General features: G+C 60.4%; 1 protein-coding gene across 3 annotated transcripts in view; it reads left to right on the plus strand.

Annotated features, from left to right (window-relative positions):
- ZZEF1 (zinc finger ZZ-type and EF-hand domain containing 1) overlaps positions 1 to 17027 on the plus strand; it is a 68702-nt gene that overhangs the window by 15602 nt on the left and 36073 nt on the right. Inside the window, exons 8-26 of one of the 3 annotated variants that reach the window (XM_078147625.1) lie at positions 255 to 433; positions 966 to 1064; positions 2952 to 3043; positions 4348 to 4496; positions 5667 to 5778; positions 6186 to 6398; positions 6560 to 6660; positions 6765 to 6922; positions 7230 to 7363; positions 9240 to 9310; positions 9707 to 9821; positions 12770 to 12929; positions 13143 to 13264; positions 13356 to 13478; positions 13920 to 14086; positions 14170 to 14251; positions 14465 to 14663; positions 14959 to 15107; positions 15664 to 15922. In XM_078147625.1, the coding sequence (XP_078003751.1) occupies positions 255 to 433; positions 966 to 1064; positions 2952 to 3043; positions 4348 to 4496; positions 5667 to 5778; positions 6186 to 6398; positions 6560 to 6660; positions 6765 to 6922; positions 7230 to 7363; positions 9240 to 9310; positions 9707 to 9821; positions 12770 to 12929; positions 13143 to 13264; positions 13356 to 13478; positions 13920 to 14086; positions 14170 to 14251; positions 14465 to 14663; positions 14959 to 15107; positions 15664 to 15922 (2684 nt within the window). The remainder of the gene's footprint in view (positions 1 to 254; positions 434 to 965; positions 1065 to 2951; positions 3044 to 4347; positions 4497 to 5666; positions 5779 to 6185; positions 6399 to 6559; positions 6661 to 6764; positions 6923 to 7229; positions 7364 to 9239; positions 9311 to 9706; positions 9822 to 12769; positions 12930 to 13142; positions 13265 to 13355; positions 13479 to 13919; positions 14087 to 14169; positions 14252 to 14464; positions 14664 to 14958; positions 15108 to 15663; positions 15923 to 17027) is intronic. The other 2 variants (XM_078147624.1, XM_078147623.1) reach the window with 2 other exon arrangements.

Here is a 17027-nt window from a genome sequence, read left to right on the forward strand (position 1 = left end):
GGCTTCAGTTACTATGACATTCAGTCTTGGGTGGAAACTCTTGTTGGACCTGAGGAGTTCCCCCTGGGGGTTGTGGGTTTCTCCCTGCGCGTGGGCCTTGGCTCGTGACAGTATCACCAGGTTCACCGCAGTCCGTGGCGGCCCCCTCTGTCGTCTTCTGCGCCCCAGCCCCGAGCCGTGAGTGACTGCTACTGCTTTTCTCCCGTGCGCATCTAGAGAAGTGGAGCCCTAACCCCTTTGCTCTTGGTTTGCAGTTGCTTGGCTAACCCAGAAGTGGAGTTGACCCTGCTGGCCTTTGCTCTGGCCAGAGGGAGTATCGCCAAAGTGCTCAACTCTCTGTGCACCATCACCGACCACTTGGACGCCATCTACCAGGCCTCGGCCCTGATTTCTTCAATGGCCACCGTCCGACAGACTCTGCTTTATAAATATGGTAAATGATGCTGCAGGGAGTTAGTTACCTGACGTTCTTGGAGACAGGCCCCATGCCGTGAAGGTCCTCCCAGCATCGCTGGCTCTGGGCAGGGGCCTCATGTGCCTTGGGAAGGTTACCCTTCTGTGGAGGTCAGTCGGACCCTCCGAGAACAGGGCCGGTCTTTTGGGTCGCCTGTCTTGGGTGCGGGTGGCTTCACTGTTGGCGCTGCCCCTTCCTGCGAGCCTTCCCGGGCGGTCGGGAGCTGTTGGCCGGGAGCACCCCCTCCTCACCACAGCCCGGATCGACGGTGTGTGGGTGCTGCCGCCTGACAGTCACGCCCAGGCATCAGCTGTTGCCCCCACACGGCCTCGGGGGACTCAGCACCAGCCCCGTGGGGTGGCCTCTCCTTCTCGGGCCGGTGCTGGTGCCCGCGAAGCGTCTGGCTTTGTTGTGGTCGTGCTCCTACATTTAAATGGGGTTGTGGTTGTCAGCACGCCGTACCCCTCCCTGCTTGGCTGGTGGATGTGACCGGATCCTCTTTGCCTGTCAGGCAGGATCCTGCAGCCGATCCTTCAGGCATGCGACGTCAAAGGGAAAGAAGAAAGGTCGGGGCCAGAAAACCTGCTGGCTGAGCCGTGGACCGGAGATGGTGAGTAGTGAAGGTGCACCAGACGCCGTCAGTCTCGGGAAGCTGTGTGGGGCTGACACTGGGGAAGACAGAGCTGGTCTGGCGGATGTGGGGGGGGCAGCACCCCATCAGGAGCCACCCGCGGCTCCCCATTCTGTCCCCTCGAGTGCCGCCTCACATCCTCCTCGAGGCCTCTCTCACCCCTTTGCAAGATGACCGAGTCGAAGGATCGGTGGGGGTCCAGGAGGCTGTCCAGGCCACCCCACCCCAGAAATGAGGCCTGACTGACCCACCCCTCAACTGCTGGGACAGCTGTCCTTGTCCTTCTCACCCTGGAAGTGAGACCGGGCTCCAAGAGCCGACCTGGAGTCACCACAGGGGTCCGCAGAGGCTAGGCTCTGGCGACCTTGTCCGGCTCTCCCGTGCTCCTGCCCGGAGGAGGCCCTTCGCTTGATGGGCTGGACGGTCTCTCGATTCTGTCTGCTGGCCTTGCTCTGGGAAGCTCTGCCTCGAGCCCCTCCCTCTCTCTCGTGAGGCCTGGAGGGCGCGGGGCCAGATGGCCTCCGTCTAGTCCGGCCTTGCTGGCCGAGGGAGGCCGCCTGTCGGCCTCCGGCGTGACTCTGAGGTACTGATTCCCAGCCTGTGCTGCCTGGGGGCCGACTTCCCGCTGGGGCTGAGTTGGAGGCAGGCGGGCCAAGGTTCACGGGATCCTTTTTCACCCATTTTTCAAACTTGCTCCTGAGTTGACATGAGGGATGTTGCTGACCCCTCGTGGTCTCAGGCTGAGCGAAGCATTATCGGGAGATATGTCTGCACATCTGGGGACTTATTGACAAAAGCACTTCAAAACACACTCCCTCAGATTTTCAGCACCTGTCTCAGGTCATAGGGCACGTGGCCTCTGATGTTGTCAAAAAGACCCAGACCAGAAGCCTCCTTTCTTGACGCCGCTCCTGCTCCTTGGAATCTGGTCTGTGAAGCCGACGGAGCGATTGCTGTCCAATTGTAGAGAGCCACATGGCGAGCTGCGTGTGACACAAGGGAGAGGATCGGCCAGACGAGGAGGCCCGTGGCCCTCTGTGCGTTGGGGTCGTCGAAGGCGTTGGCGCCATTTCTCTGGGAGGGTCGAGGACCGAGGAAGAGCTGGAGCCGAAGCCTCCACCGTCCTGAGGCATGGGCCCCTTCCGCATGGATCCTGAGCAGGAGGTGGTCGCGGGCCGCGCGGAGCTGTGTGTGTCAGAAGGCAGGCCGGGGGCCAGGCTCCAGCCAGCGCCGGCGCACCTCGAGTCTTGGGAAGTGTCCGGGGAGGAAGGTCGCTGGGCCTTTGGCCGGCTGACGCCCACAGGATTTATCGTGCCGGTGTCTTCAGGAGCAGCTTTGTTCTTTGCCATTTGTCACCGGCCCCAAATGGGAATGCTGGAAAGGGCCTCTAGACTGTGGAATCCCGCCAGCACCATTCATAATTGAAAGAGGAGCCTGAGGTCCCAATGGGTCACTGCGGCGGCACCTAGGGCACTGGGCGGCCCCAGACTGGCACCTGAGGCTCCGTGCTGGGCCCTTACCTCTGACCTTACCCCTGCCTCGGTCGGCCCCCCATCCCAGCTCGGTCATGAAGGCAGCGGCCTCAGAGTCAGTGAGGGTGATCTGGAGAAGAGGAGGCTCAGCCAGGGGCTGGGGGGAGATGGCTCTAGAGCCATCCTGCTGGGCCTGAGGAGCGGGACTGCGGGCTCTGCCCGGCAAGTTGCTGCTTGAGCTCGGGGCGGTGGCTTCCTTACACGGTGGGGGGGTGAGGGTGGGGACGGGCAGTTTGGGTGAGGTGCACAGTGGGGGATTCTGACTCCGCTGCCTAGTGGCCTCCAGCTTGGAGGCTCTCTTGATGCCGAGAGCTCAGCCAGATTTTCTCGTCAGGTTTTCTCACCGAGACGGGCAAGACCAGGGCGAGCGTCATTTTCTCCACGGGCACGGAGGTGGCCTTCCAGGTCACGCAGCTGAGGATCAAGGTAGTTTCTCCTGGGGATCCATTTCTGCTGCGGTGCATGTGGGGGGTGTCTGAATTGAATTTTAGAGACGAGCTGGCTTCCACAGCCACTACTCAGGCTTAGGCCTCCCTCGGGGAGCACCAGCTGTCACCGGGTCAGCAGCCTTGGCTCCCCCGGAGAGGTCCTGAGAAGCAGGGGCTGTGGCCTCCACCACGGGCCTCCGCGCTTTTCTGAGGAGCTTCAGCTCGGCAGCCACAGCTTCTGTCCGTGTGTTTGCTGTGCTTCCGTCGTTGTGCGTGGGAGGTTGTTGTCGGGGACGAGAGACGAGCTGTCTCGGGTGTCAGAGGGGTGGCTGGCCGTGTCCAGCTGGTCCCTCGGGGCCCCAGGTTTCTTCTGTGAGCACGTCCCTCTTTGGGGAGATCGCGGTGGTGGCGGGGGGAAGGTGTTTGGATCTTAGGCAGTTCCTCCTGGGGCTTCCCTTGGCCTGGGGAAGCAGGGATCCACTCCTGGCACGAAGGACACGATCGCCATGGTCCTCATAGGCGGTGTGTATTTACAGAGTGCTTTAAAAACACCGGCTCGTTGAATCCTCACAACCACCTTGGGGGGTGGGCCCCACTTCATACAGATGAGGAAACTGAGCAGGCAGAGGTCTTGATGACTGGCCCAGGGTCACCCCACTCCAGGAAGGTCCTGGAGAGCAGGCCCCCACGGTCCCTGGCCGGCCTGGTGGCCTCCAGACATGCCATTCTTTTTTTTTTTTTAAACTTTTGTTTTTAAAATTTTGGGTTCCAAATTTTCTCCCTTCCTCCCTCCTCACCCATCCTCATGGAGAAGGCAAGCAACTCGATACAAGTCATACATGTGTAGTCATGCAAAACACTTCCATAGTAGTCATGTTGTGAAAAGATAACTCTATTTCCCTTCATCCTATCCCACCCCCCATTTATTCTGTTCTCTCTTTTGACCCCGTCCCTCGTCAGAAGTGTTTGCTTCTGATTACCCCTCCCCAACTCCGCCCTCCCCTCTGTCAAACCCCCCCTTCCCCCCTATTTCCTGTCAGGTCAGATAGATCAGACAAGCCATTTTTGGCACATGGTGTAAGTACCTTGAGGTGAGACTTCACAGAGTGCCTGGCCGCGAGTAGCTACTTCCCAGACCCACAGAAGCAGCTGTTGACGTGGCTTTTCAGTGTCTTGGCGTGTCTTCTGATTGAAGAAAGCTGGTGGGAGGGTCAGGCCGGGGTGGATGGTTCCAGTTCTCTTGTAGCTTCTGGAGGTTTTTAGAAGGAGCCCCTCGGAGCAGGATCTCTGTGCCATTCCCAGGTGCGCCGTGGGGACATCGGGGCCCAGTGTGGGCTGGTGTTTGCTTATAATTCTTCCTTGGAAAAGTTCCACGCTGAGGAGCACTTTAAAAGGTTCGAGAAATATGACACGTGGAAGCTCCAGGAGTTCCGGCAGTTTTTAAAAAGCAGGTAAGGAAACCGTTAGCATTGTGGCGGCTTTGATCGATCCAAACCGTTACTTAGGGAAGGTACCCTTCTCTGTGTGAAGGGTAGCAGGCCAGAGGCCTGACTGAGAGGCTGGGGAGGAGGTCTTCTCTAGCTGTGCTTTCCCAGCTTGACAGGCACCCTGGGTTTTTAAGAATCCGTCTTGCCCCAGACCTCTGCCTTGTCTGGTCCTGGCCTCCTTGTCCCTGAGAAGCTGCCAAGCGTGGCCCGAGACGGTCCAGCGGCGGAGCTGGGCTCTGGGCCTCGGCCCTTCCGCACAGTCCTCCAGAGAGGTCCATGAGAGCCCCAGGCTTGGATCCAGCAGACCCGTCTCGGGAATGTGTCCGCTTCCTTATGTGTCTGTAAAATGGTGCTCAAAGGCTCCATCCTCTTCCTCCAGAAGATTTTGGATCACACAGCAGCCTAGAAGAGGCGTGCTACCAGGGCTCCCATTTTACAGATGAGGAAACTGAGACTGAGCAAGGCTGGGCCACACAGCCCGTCAAGGGCCATGGCAGGGTTTGGGCTCGGACCTTCCTGACCCCAGCCCTTGGCCTTCTCTCCAGGGCCCGCTATTGGCCCCTGCGTCTCTCGCCATTGGCCGCCTGGGGGGATCTCTTTGTGACCTGGCTGGCATCCGAAGCTGCCTTTTTCAGGGGTCACTTGGAGTTATTGCTTCCCGTGAGTGACGTGGCCGTCCTTTCGTGACTGCCTCCTCTTTGTTTCTGATGTGGAGCTTTGTGCCAGCAAACCCCCTCCTCTCCTTTTCAGGCAGGGGCGAGGCAGGTGCTTTTGGCCCTCTCCCACTGACAGAGGCGCCTGTCGGTGCACCAGGGTGCGCGTCAATGGGACACAGGTGCTGCTGAGAGGGCACCCTGACTGTGCTCAGTAGTGGGAGGGGCCCGGGACCAAGTGTGAAGCTGTGGCACCCCCTTTCCCCCAGGAGGACCCTTCCAGCTAGGCGTTTTCTTGACGTGAATCTCGACCCCTCCCCGGTCCCCGCCCACAGCCCAGCCTCATTCCTGAGCAGCCCCTCAGAATGGGGTCCATGAGCAGGGGGCAGATGGCCAAGTGTCCATCCTCGGACCTGGTGCCTTATTCTCCTTTGGCCCAGAGGAGATAGGGTAGTGTCTGATGATTTCTGTCGCTTCGCAGGGTGGGTGGCTCCTCTGCAGAACTCGGGGAGGATGAGCCGGCCGGCTGGTTTGAAGCTGAGGAGGACTGGGACGAAGTGGATGTGAAGATGCAGCAGTGCCGGGTGGCCAAGGTCAGGCCAGGAGTTCATTCCTTTGAAGCCGGCCTCGTCTGGGGTCATCCCCGTCGAGCAGGGTCGGGGCAGTCCCCCAGGGCCTCGTCGGCGGTGGCTTTCAAAGCCCCTGTCCCAGACCGAGGCTGCGAGAAGCTGGGCTGGCTTCAGCCAAGGGCTCCTGGGCGGCAGATCTGCAGGAGCGTGGGGCTGGTGTCCGCCTGAGAGCAGCTGGGCTCTGATGTGCTCTGAGGGCCCGAGCCCCTTCCTTCCAGGGGGACGAGCCTGTTTCCCCCTTGGGAACGTTAGAGTTTGTGTGGTGGGGGGAGGGTTGGGACCTCAGCAGCCTCAAAGGCCCCCCCAGATCTCACAAGTGCTGGGGAGGAGGCATCAGGCCTTTCTCAAAGTCACTTCCTCCTTCGTTCTAGTATTTGATGGTCAAGTTCTTATGTACGCGACGAGATACGGCCGAGCGCCTGGGTGTCCAAGGCCTGAGCGTGTATGGCTACCTGCGACCTGCTGGTGTGGAGCTTGGCCCGAGCACGGACTGCGCCACCTGTGACCCCGAAGCCAACCGCATCTGTGGCATGACCCTGCTCCTGAAGACGCTGTCCTTTGTCCAGCAGCTGGCCCAGGACCTGGTATGGCGCCAGGCATGAGTGGGGTTGTGCTCAGGGCCTGGAGGATGGAGGCCTCCCTGCTTGGGAGGGGGTAAGGTTGGCATCGTTCGCTTCCTTTTGCAGTGGGGTGACATTCCGTTTCAGTCCCTGTTTCAACCATATCTTTTTTCTCAAAACGCAAGGCGCGACAGAGAGAAAGCGGCTTCAAGCACAAACCGCTGCTGGACATGGCTGGCCTCAGCCTGCGGGTCGTCTGGGGCTTTTACAGCAAGCTGGAGGCCAGGTGAGGTGGGGTGGGGGTCCGGCCTTCCCTTCTCAAGCTCTGGGGCCGTATGGGCACCCCCGGCTCTGGCCCCGGGCCGTCTGACCTTCCGTTCTTCTCCCTAGGCCAAGAGAAGAGTGCGTCCTGGCACGGATCATGCTGCTGCAGCTTCTCCAGAGCTGTTTGTCCGAGCTCTCGGCGGACCCCCAGCCCAGCGCCACAGCTCAGAGCAGCGGCAGCGTGCAGGCTGCCCCAGAGGAGCTGTACACACACCTGTGCCAAGGTAGCGCCGGGGGGGGGGGGTTGGACCTTTAACCTCGATGTTCAGGGGCCCCCCTCGGGGCCTCGAGGACCGGCCAGAGGGGCCGTCCTGGGAGCCCCGTGGTCGAGGATGGACGTTGCTTCCTCTTCAGGCCTGTTTGCTCTTTTTCATCCCGGTGGTCCTGGTCCCGGCGCCCAAAAGCGTCACCAGATCTTCTCCGAGGTGTGAGGACCGCCGCCTCAGCGCCGTCGTCCCTCGGGCTGGCGGGGTCCCTGTAGCCACTTTCCATCAGTGGCCGGTCACACCTCCCCCCTTGGTTTTTTGTCAGTGGCGGACCGGGCCAGCTACGACTCCTGGCCAATGAAAAGGCTCCAGGAGGAGGTGAGGACAACGCTTCTGCAGGGAGCCGCTGTCTTCTTTCCCAGTGGCCTCGCCCGGCGCCGTCATCTGTTTGCCATGATGGTGAGTGGATCGGATCTCAGGCTCCACAGCAGCCGTGGTCTGTGGGCGCTGGGGAAAGAGTGTCGGACGAGGCTTCGCAGCCCAGCCCGGGCAGGCCTGTTCCATCCCTGCGGGGCCAGTGACCGGGGCAGGGGGCCGGACCAACCTAGAAGGGCACGAGTAAGGGGACCTGCTCTTTTTGAATAGGCTCTTTGTCCAGGCCGTGGGGTCGCTCTCGTGCCTGCCCCACGGCCTTCCCTGGGTTCCCTGGGGCCTGGCCGCCCTCCCCTCTCTGCTAGTGCATGAGCCTCAGCCCCTCTTACTTCTATCGTCGCATCTGAGCAGCCGTGGGCGCCCAATGAGTGCGGGGGGCTGCGGCTGCTGAGGTCGAGGCCTCCAGCCCACCGTGGAGAGCCCGATTACCCAGCCTCCAGTGTGCCGTGGACGTGCGGCCACGTCGCCCCCCCCTTTGCCACACACAGCCCTGTTCCTCGCCAGGTCATTCGGGGTCGTCCTCAAGTCGCCTTTTTTCTCACTCCCTGGCGTAGTTTTCTTCTGGGAGGTGTCGACTGCCTGGGTGCCCTCTGTCCACACGGTCCTTGAGATCAGGCAGAGGTGGTGCACTGTCCTGCGCTGACCTCCACCTCTGCCCGCTGGGCCTCTCGCACAGGCTGCCGGTGGGCACTTCTTGGCTCCCTCCTGCCCAACGTTTTTGCAGACATGTTCTTGATTTCCATCTCATCCTTCCTGCCCCGCTTCTTGCTTTCTGACTCCCTCTCCTTTGGCAGAGGCTGCACCTCCAAGCATCTTGGCCATTCACAGTTGGCTGGCCTCATTCTGCCGGCTGACCGGGCCCAGCAGGGTGGATGCGGGGGGTGAGGGGACCCCATCCTTCCTGGCCGTCCCGTCCTTGGCAGGGGAGCTTTCTGAGCTCAGATAGAAAAACCCGACGGGCAGCCCCTTCCTTCCCAGAACTGAGGGTCCCTTTGAGGAGACGAGTGAGGCCGGTGTGGAAGGCAGGGATGAGCTCAGCCACTTGGAGTGATCCCAGGAGGGCAGTGCAGCCATGTTCCTTGGTGCAATTATGGGGGCCAGTGGCCCAAGCGAAGCAAAAAGGGTCCAACTCCGTTTTGTGTGTGGGGGGGGAGGGTGTGGTATGTGTGTATGTCTAGTGTGTGTGTCTGGAGGGTGTGTGTGTGTGTGTGTGTGTGTGTGTGTGTGTGTGTGTGTGTGTGTGTGTGTGTGTGTGTGTGTGTGTGTATGTCTGGTGTGTGGGGGTGGGGTAGGGTATGTGTGTATGTAGGAGCCAGTGCACAAGGCAGTTGAGCAGGTAGTGAGAACGCTTGTCCAGCAGCATGGTAAAGGATGCCCGGGAGCACCAGAATTGTGGGGGTCAGGGCACAGGCCACTCCCACCTGGTGATATCTCTGTTGGGTACATCAGGTAAGGGGCTGTGGCTTCACCCCTCAGTCTTACTTGAGAGGCCTTTCTTTTTCTAGCCCATTGTGTTTTCAGAAAACTCCTAAGGCACGAAACCTAGGGGCTGCGTTGTCAAAGAGGACATTTGGCCCCAGATAGAAGCCTTTACTTTTGAGGAGGCACCACACCTGCCTGATTGTTAGGGTTCTGGGCTGTAGCGAGGCCCCCATGGCCCCCAGAGCCCCAGGCAGTTAGCAGCCTGTGCCAAGGTGCCATCCATCCACCTGAGCGCCTGGCCTTTAGGCCCCGTGGCCTTGGCACCTGTGTTCTTGACCGTGGGGCCCGGGCCCGGGGTCTCCCGTTGGAAGGTGGTGAGCTGGAGTCTGTGCCGGAGACTCTTCCTTTGGCGTGGCCCCCTTAGAAATGCCATGGGGGTCCTGGAATGGGCCGTCTAAAAGCTGTCCTTTTTGTTTCCCAGAAGAACATCACGGAGCCGGAGCAGAAGCCTTCTGTGCATCTCACCTTCCGGTCCTTGTGCACGTATTTCAGGTGTGTGGGTCCTCCCAGGGCTGGCCCTGCGGGTCAGGGATGGACACGCTTTGGGGGAAATGACTCTCTGCCTGCTGGGGACCCCTCATCTTGGGGGTGGGCAGGCCCAGGGCTTTCTCCAGGGGACAGCAGCCCCTCTGGTCTCTGGCAGGAGAAGCGATATGGCGGCAGAGAGGGCCCACCTTTGCCGGCCCAGCCAGTGGCCCCCGAGTGAAAGGAGGCAAGTCCGGGGCCAGTCGCCCTGCTCTCCACCAATGGCTCCATGGGCATGGATGTGGCTCCTGCCCCTGAGGAGGCGGGGGGAGGGCGCGCTCCATCCTGTCTTTCCGTTCTGTCCCTGAGGTCAGAGGGTACCCGGGAGAGGCCCTGCTCACGAGGCGGCTTGTGTTGTTACAGTGGCTGTGACCCCGGGGGCCTGTTGCTGCTTCCAGAGAAGGGAGGTCCCGAGGGGCTGGACGTATGCGAGGTGCTGGCCGTCATGGACACACTGCAGGTGGCTGCTGCCCGCGAGGTAACTTCTCGGCGGGCCATGTCACGGTCTGGCGTAGAGCGGTTTTGTCAGCGCAGGGCCTGTGGGACTGGATGGGATTTGTTTTGTACCTAGGGAGGTGGGGTCGGATGCTCAGAAGGGGACCCTCGACAGGAAGCCCCAGCATTTTATGAGCTGGCCCCTGGTTGAGTGACCACTCACCCACCCCAGCCGTGACAAACTCCACTTAGTGTTCGGGTGGCAGGGGCTGCCTGCACAGGGCCTGGCTGTCAGCTGCTCCTCTGTGGACCCTGGATCGACGATGCCCAGCATGTGCTCCCTTTTCCTGGGTGGCTGTGGTGGAACCTCCGTTCACCCCTCTGCTCTTCCTCTTCCTCGCGGCTGACAGCTAGGCAGAGCAGAAAGGGCATCCCGGGGACGTCAAAGGTGTGTCCCCAGAGGGGACCGAGCCTAGAAAGGCTCCTCCAGGCCCTTCTGTTTGTCTAAAGGTGTGCAGGCCCTGAGGGCCCAGCGTGCCAGGAAGGAAACGAGCCACAGGTGGGAATTGTCCAGAGGGTGGCCAGAAGCAGAACCAGGGGGCAGGGAAAGGAGGCTGGCTGATATGGAGAGGTGCCTTCCATCTGTCCATCTATCCATGCATCCGTCTGTCCATCTGTCCGCCCATCCATCCATCCCTTCATCTGTCCATCTGTCCCTCCATCCATCCTTCCATTTGTTCATCCTTCTATCCATCCCTCCATCCATCTCTCCGTCCCTCCGTCCATCTGTCCATCTGTCCATCCATCTGTCTGTCCATCCCTCCATCTGTCCGTCCATCCATCCATTCCTTCATCCGTCCATCTCTCCATCCATCCTTCTGTCTGTCCATCCTTCTATCCATCCCTCCATCTATCTGTCCTTCCATCTGTCCATCTACGGATACTGAGGGCATATCCTAGTATTCTAGTGCAAGTTGGCCTAGGACCGCCAGGGAGGAAGAGAGCAGGCTTTGTGGCCCACGTGAGTTTCTCCTCATCTTGTTCATCCTCCCGTAGACGCGAAGCCACATGGTTGGAGGTCTTAGGAGCCCCTCACCCTGGGCCCCAAGGAAGGCCCTTCTGGGCGGGCACAGGGAGTCCCCTCTAAGTCAGCAAGGCCGTCCAGGAAGAGGCTGGACCGCGGTGGGCATTCAGGGCATTTAGGGTTAGCAGCTGAAGGCAGCGGGCCCGTCCACAGTCAGGGAGCCGTCTGGTTTGGATGGCTTCAGACTCTGTGCGGAAGCCAACTCTGTGTAGACCCAGAGGAGGTTGGAGGGCCAGCCTCCTGAGGGCAGCCTTTAGCGGGAGGTGTGCGCATCTCCAGCCTCTTTATCTTGCGTCTGAATAGTGGGAAGATGAGTCCCTTGCAGGTAAGCCACTGTTGTGGCTCTCTCTATTTGAGCTTTGTTCAGAAGGGGCCATTTTCACTGTATTGATAAAAAAAATGTCTCCAGGCTGACTCCCCTTGAAGGCCCCCACAAGAGTGAACCACCGCCATCTTGTTCCACGTCTCTCACCATCCCTCCCCCGGCCCCGCCATCCTCTGGACCAGGTCCCCTCTCTTTTGTGTGCTCTCCCCTGATGTACAACAGCCCCCCTTTCCCGTCTGTTTTTCCCAAGTGCCTCCTTCTCCGTGAGGCCATTTCCATCCAGCCCCCCAGCATCTCCATTCTCTGAAGCCCATTCCTTGAGCCGTCCTCTCTGCCATGGAGATTGTTAGCTCCCCGAGGGCTGGACGGGCTTCTCTGGTCAGACCTCCACTGCCCACTGAGGCAGCTCCTCTTCTGGACTCATCTTGTCATGGCAGGCTTTGCCCTAATATCTGGGGCGTGTCCCCCTTCCTCTGGACTGCCTGTCTAGTGCCTGAAGGCATCAAGGCTTTCCCCCAGCCCACCACCAAAGTCTGCGTCTTGGGCAGATGGCCAGACGGCACAGACTCGAGGCTGTCCCTCACCCCGTTGAGCTTCTCAGCCCTCGCTGTGGCTTTGTCTGGCTACAGCTGGGCTTGCTGAGAGCATGCCCCCCAGCTGTCCCCCCACTGCTGTCCCCGGAGCTGCCTCACACTGCTCTGGTTGGTGCTTGGGACAGGAGGGATGGGCAGCAGATGGGGGGCCAGGCCGCCAGAGCTGACCCACTGCTGGCGGCCTCTTGTGCTGCCCTCGGGCCCCTCATAACTTCCCTGACCACAGTGGCTGTTCTCTGTCATCTCCTCTGGAGGCCCTGGTTTGCTCTGGGTGTGTCTGCAGCCAAGTGGGCCATGCCTGCTGTGGAGCAGAGGGTTGCGGGGCTGCTTGGATTTGCCTCATCATCGTTTCATGCTCCCAGACAACCCAGGCCAGCCTTGCCTGCTTGCCCTCCACTAACAGGACCCTGGTGTGCTTGGGAAAGACCAGAAATGCCCCTGGCCCCGAGGGGCCCTCCTGGGCTGGGCCCTGGGGCCAAACATACAGGAATGATTGGGGGACCGTCGTGCAGTGCCCCCCTCCAAGACAGCCCCAGGGATGCCCAGGAGAGGTCCACCTGCCAGACCCCTAGGAAAGAAGCTGTTTTGCTTGAAAGTCGGGGAGCCCTGGATGGTTGTGGGGCCAGGACTGGGTCTTAGAGACCTCGGGTGTGGACGGGAAACCCGAGGAGGAATGACCGCCTGCGTCCTGAAGAATTAGGGAACAGGAAGGGCTGAGTGGGGCTCAGGTGATGTCACCTCATCTGCGGGGCGGGGCTGGGGGGCAGGGCCTGAGGAAAGGACCACAGAGGCAGTAGGCCCTCCCTCCTCTGAGGTCAGTGAAGGCCACAGTCAGGTGCAGGATAAAGGCCCGGGAGGCCGGACAATGCTGTGATGAGTGGGGTGTGGGGAGACCTAGGGGCAGCTTGTGGCATGGCTTCGGGCTGGTGCTCGCCCTCTGCCCGTTTAGCACCAGGCACTGACCCTCCCCTCCTGGTGCTCTCTTGTAGTGTGACATGCTGATGCAGGGTGTGGCCCCAGGGGAGAGCAGCCCTGCCCTATTTTCCCTGCTCTGGGCCGTGCAGGGCAGCCTGCTGTCCTGGTGCTACCTGCAGCTGAAGGGCAGCGAACCGCAGGCCAAGAAGCTGGCCATGGAGATGGTGGAGAGATGTGAGTGGGAGCCCCGGGCCGGGGGGGTAAGGGGAGGAGGTCATCGCACTCGGGGCCCCACGCCCACACCCGGGCTCCTTCCTCGCTGTGTGGCAGCATCACCCCACTCCTGCCCACACCCCAATCTCTCCCCCGGCCACAGCTGTGTGGCAACTGAGTAGGAGGCACTCTCGTCATTGAAAATGCTGAATTGTTTTCATTTTCTTTTGTTAGATGTGGGACAGTTCCTGGCTAGCGTGAGAGTAGTTTTGCAGTCACTTTTGTCCAAGTATGGTGGAAAAACAATAGTAGAAAATTTGTGTACCTCTGTGTTTGCCATGGCGACCCGTCAGCTGGTGAGTGAGCACCAGGGACAGCTCTTGCAGCTGGGCGCGGGGTGCTGCCTGTCACGGCTCCATGACAGCGCCTTCTCCCCACTCCCTGCAGGTCATCTTCCTGCTGGACTTCTGCCCCTTGGACATCCCACACTTGGCGCTCTTGAAGGAGTTCAGCACTTTGACATCCCTCTTGAAGGACCTCTGCAGTGACCCCGATGGAAGCCCCAGTCAGGTAACTCTCACTTCACATTTCTTTTCGTGCTGGCTTGGGAAGCGTGGGAGCAGCCCTTTGCTCCTGTCGGGCCTGCCGAACGTCGGCCTCCCTGCTCCCCTTCCTGGCTTGCTTCCCAGCCATTCTGCTCTTTGGGACGCCAGGCCCCAGCAGTGCCTGAGGCATCGAGGGAAGGAGGCGTCTGGCTCAGGCACTTTCCCCGGCCTCCTCCAGCTCAGGGCAGGTCGTACGCAGCATCACTGACCTGCGGTCATTGAGCTGAGGTCCCGGAGAGATGGGGCTTCTGGCCCAAAACTGAAGGGAGCTGGGAGCCCCCCCCCGGCTCCTTTTGAGGGCAAAGTCGTGACCGTTTCTATAGAGCTGTGTGTGGGCCCCACGTGAGGGATGGGCTCCCAGGGAATGCACGGGTAACAGCGCTCTCTCGGGTGTTTCCTCGTCTAGAAGGACATGGACGTCTGGCAGCAAGAGAAGCCGGTGGTGTTGAACACTTGGGCAGTGGAATCTGCCCATAACTATAACAACAACTGCCACGAGGTGGCCGTCTTCCTGAGCCCGGGGGCCACCTCCTTTGAGGTGGAGTTTGATGACAAGTGTGAAACGGAGACCAGGTCAGTCTGGTGGCTTCCTGGGCAGCCCCACCCTCCCCTAGCCCTGGAGCAGGGGAGAGTAACAGAGGGCGTTGCCTCTGCAGGTACGATTACCTAGAGTTCACCGACTCTCGAGGCACAAAGACCCGCTATGACACCAAGGTCGGCACGGACAAGTGGCCTAAGGTGAGGGTCTTGATTGGGTGCGGAGAAGGGACCTGGGGCCTAAGCAGTGGGGAGGGCCACGGCATGGCCTTTGGGTTCTGGAAGGTGGCTCTGGGGCGTGGGCAGGGAGAGGGTCCTGGGCCCATGGTGGCTCCTTCCCTTCTTCAGGGGGAATGAAGAGCCCTTGTTTGGAGCATGGCCAACTGGCCAGATCCCTGTCTTGTTACCCTCTAGAAAGTGACCTTTAAGGCTGGCCCCCAGCTGCACTTTCTCTTCCACTCGGACAGCAGCAACAACGAATGGGGCTACAAGTTCACCGTCACAGCCTACGGCCTGCCAGACGTGGCCGTATCCTGGGGCCTGGACCTGCAGCTCCTGGTCTCCAGGCTGATGGGGCGCCTGGCGTCCCAGTGTCTAGCCTTGCGAGCAGATCGTAAGTGGCTTGGTCAGTCAGCTGACGGCGTGCTGACTGGGGTGGGGGTGAGATGCTGCTTGGAGCTTTCTGAAGACCCCAGAGGCACAGGAGCCACTCAGCTGGTCTCATCTTTGAGTGACCACCCTAAGAGATCACAGAGGTGATCTTCTTTTCAGTTTGCAAGATAAGCAGGCGGGTCCCTTGGACGAGCCACGGGGCAGGGGTTTGAATCCAAGCTCTGGCCCTGATTCGCCTTGGACCCTCGGCAAGTCCCATGGGGTGTGGTTGCTGAAAGGCCTCCTTCTCTTTTCAGAGTTAGGGGGGGACGTGGGACTGCCCATGGCCAAAGTGACACCCATCCTTCACTCCCCTTTGTGGAAGCCAGTCTTCAGGCACCAGCTATGCCCGGAGGGGTATCCGGGAGCCTGTGGGCCCACTCCTCCACCCCAGGATGCCAGAGAGGTGTGAGCTCTGCTAGGGAGCGTCTCCTGGGCTGCCGGGAGGGAGGGAGGCCGTGGCTATGTCCCCACCTTCCCCACGTGGTTCTGTAGAGCCACATGCAGTGCCTGGCACCTTGATGAATGGTGGTCTGTGAGTCCATCCTTTCCCCAAAGGGAAAGCCACTTAGGGCTGCCTGCCTGCCTTCCCCTCTAGCTGTGGTCACTCCAGCACCATCTCCAGGTGTTTGGATCGAATCTGTCAGCATTCATGCTGACAGACAGACTCCCTTCCTTTGTCCTGGCGATGCGGGCTGGCCAGGGGTGCCTGGCACACGCATTTGTCATGGATCTCTCTGTTAGGGCTGGGGGTCTGCTGCCGCCAGAAGGCTTTGCACTTACTCCTTCTGGGGCTTGGGGCTCACCCCTACCTTCCGCTCGCCCACGCTTAGCTCCCCCCAGAACGTCTGAGTGTATGCCTGCGCCCCCACCCCCTCTCTTAGCAAACTCTGAGCCCTGCCCCGTGTCCATCCTTTAGGGCCGAGCTGCAGCCCTCGAGCCGGCGGCTAACACCTTGACAGTTCTGTTTTGTCTTCCAGAGTCGGAGTGCTCAGGCTGACGTCTGCCGCGATCTCCTCATAGACTTCGCAAAGTCAGACCCTGCCCAGGGCTACTGTGGGCAAAGTCCTGAGCTTTTCCAAGGACTCACACAGGCATGTAAAAAACAGGCCCTGCAGACAGATAGCGTTGCCGGTTCCGCTGTGGATCGAGCCGTGAACGCCGCATTTGCCGCGTTGGTGTATCTCACGCCGCAGCTGTATGAGAAGCTGCAGAGCTATGGTAACTGTCCCCTGCCGGGCCGGGCTGGGCTGGGCTAGCTAGCAACAGCCGCGCCGCTTTCGGGGAGCTCCCGCCGCTGGCAGCTGCCTTACGTGCAAAAGAGCAGGTCATTTCTCATTCTCTCTGGGAAAATGAAATGCCAGGGGTGTGGGGAGGAGACCCAGAGATGCCCCTGAGTTTTCTGAGGACTCCAGACAGGGGAATGTACGTCTGTCCACATTTCACGAGTCCTAATTTCCTCCTTTGATAGACCCACCCAAGGGTGCCTGAGGAGCTTGGGGTTGAGAGCGGGATGTGCCCAGGCACATGCCTAGAAGTAGGGCAAGCATGCTCTCTAGCCGGGTCCTAGGGGGTCCACATAACGGCCTCCGTCCTAGAGCTGCCTCTAGCTGTCCCGGGGACCTCCTCTGCCAGGCCGCCCTGGTGGAGTCTGTCACTGAGAGACTGGAAGTGTCTGAAAGGCAGGAGCTGTTTGCTATTTTGGGTTTTTTTTCCCCTTTGTATCCCCTAATTCTTAGAGCACCTCGCACCCAGTGGGCTTCAGTAAATGCCTCAAAGGCCCTTATAGTCTGATGGGGTGGAGTACCTGGACCCTGCTGACTGCTGTGAAGGGCTAAGTCATGAGGGGCCAGGCAGAGACCAAGAGACATCGGGGGGTCCCGGGAGGGACTCCTTTCTCTTGAGATCAGGACGAGGTTCCTAGGGGGTGTGGTACCAGAGTATCTGAAAGGGACATGGGCAGGAGCTTCATCCAGGGCACCAGGAGGCCAGAGGAGCCTGTCCCAGATCCGCTCAGACGTTGCTGGACGAAGCTGGGGAGGGGAGACGTGGCTGGGGGAGGCTGGGGAAGGGAGATGTGGCTGGAGGGCCCGGTGGCTTTGGGCCTTGAGCAACCACAGTAGCGTCCGGGTCAGTGTGAGGGGTGCGTGGGAGCTCAGGCTGGGCGGGGAAGCTTCTGGGGGTAACAGAGAAGATGGCATTGCAGAGGGGTGATGAGACTGAGGCAGGCCAGCATCTGTGCGTGGCATCGTCAGGAGCCGTGACAGTGCTCTGGCTGGGCCGGGCCTCGAGCCTCCCCGTATGCAGGGACGCTCATCGGGACCCT

This window comes from Phascolarctos cinereus, unplaced genomic scaffold, assembly GCF_003287225.1.
Source record: "Phascolarctos cinereus isolate Bilbo 61053 unplaced genomic scaffold, phaCin_HiC Scaffold_7;HRSCAF=346, whole genome shotgun sequence".
NCBI classification, from domain to species: domain Eukaryota; kingdom Metazoa; phylum Chordata; class Mammalia; order Diprotodontia; family Phascolarctidae; genus Phascolarctos; species Phascolarctos cinereus.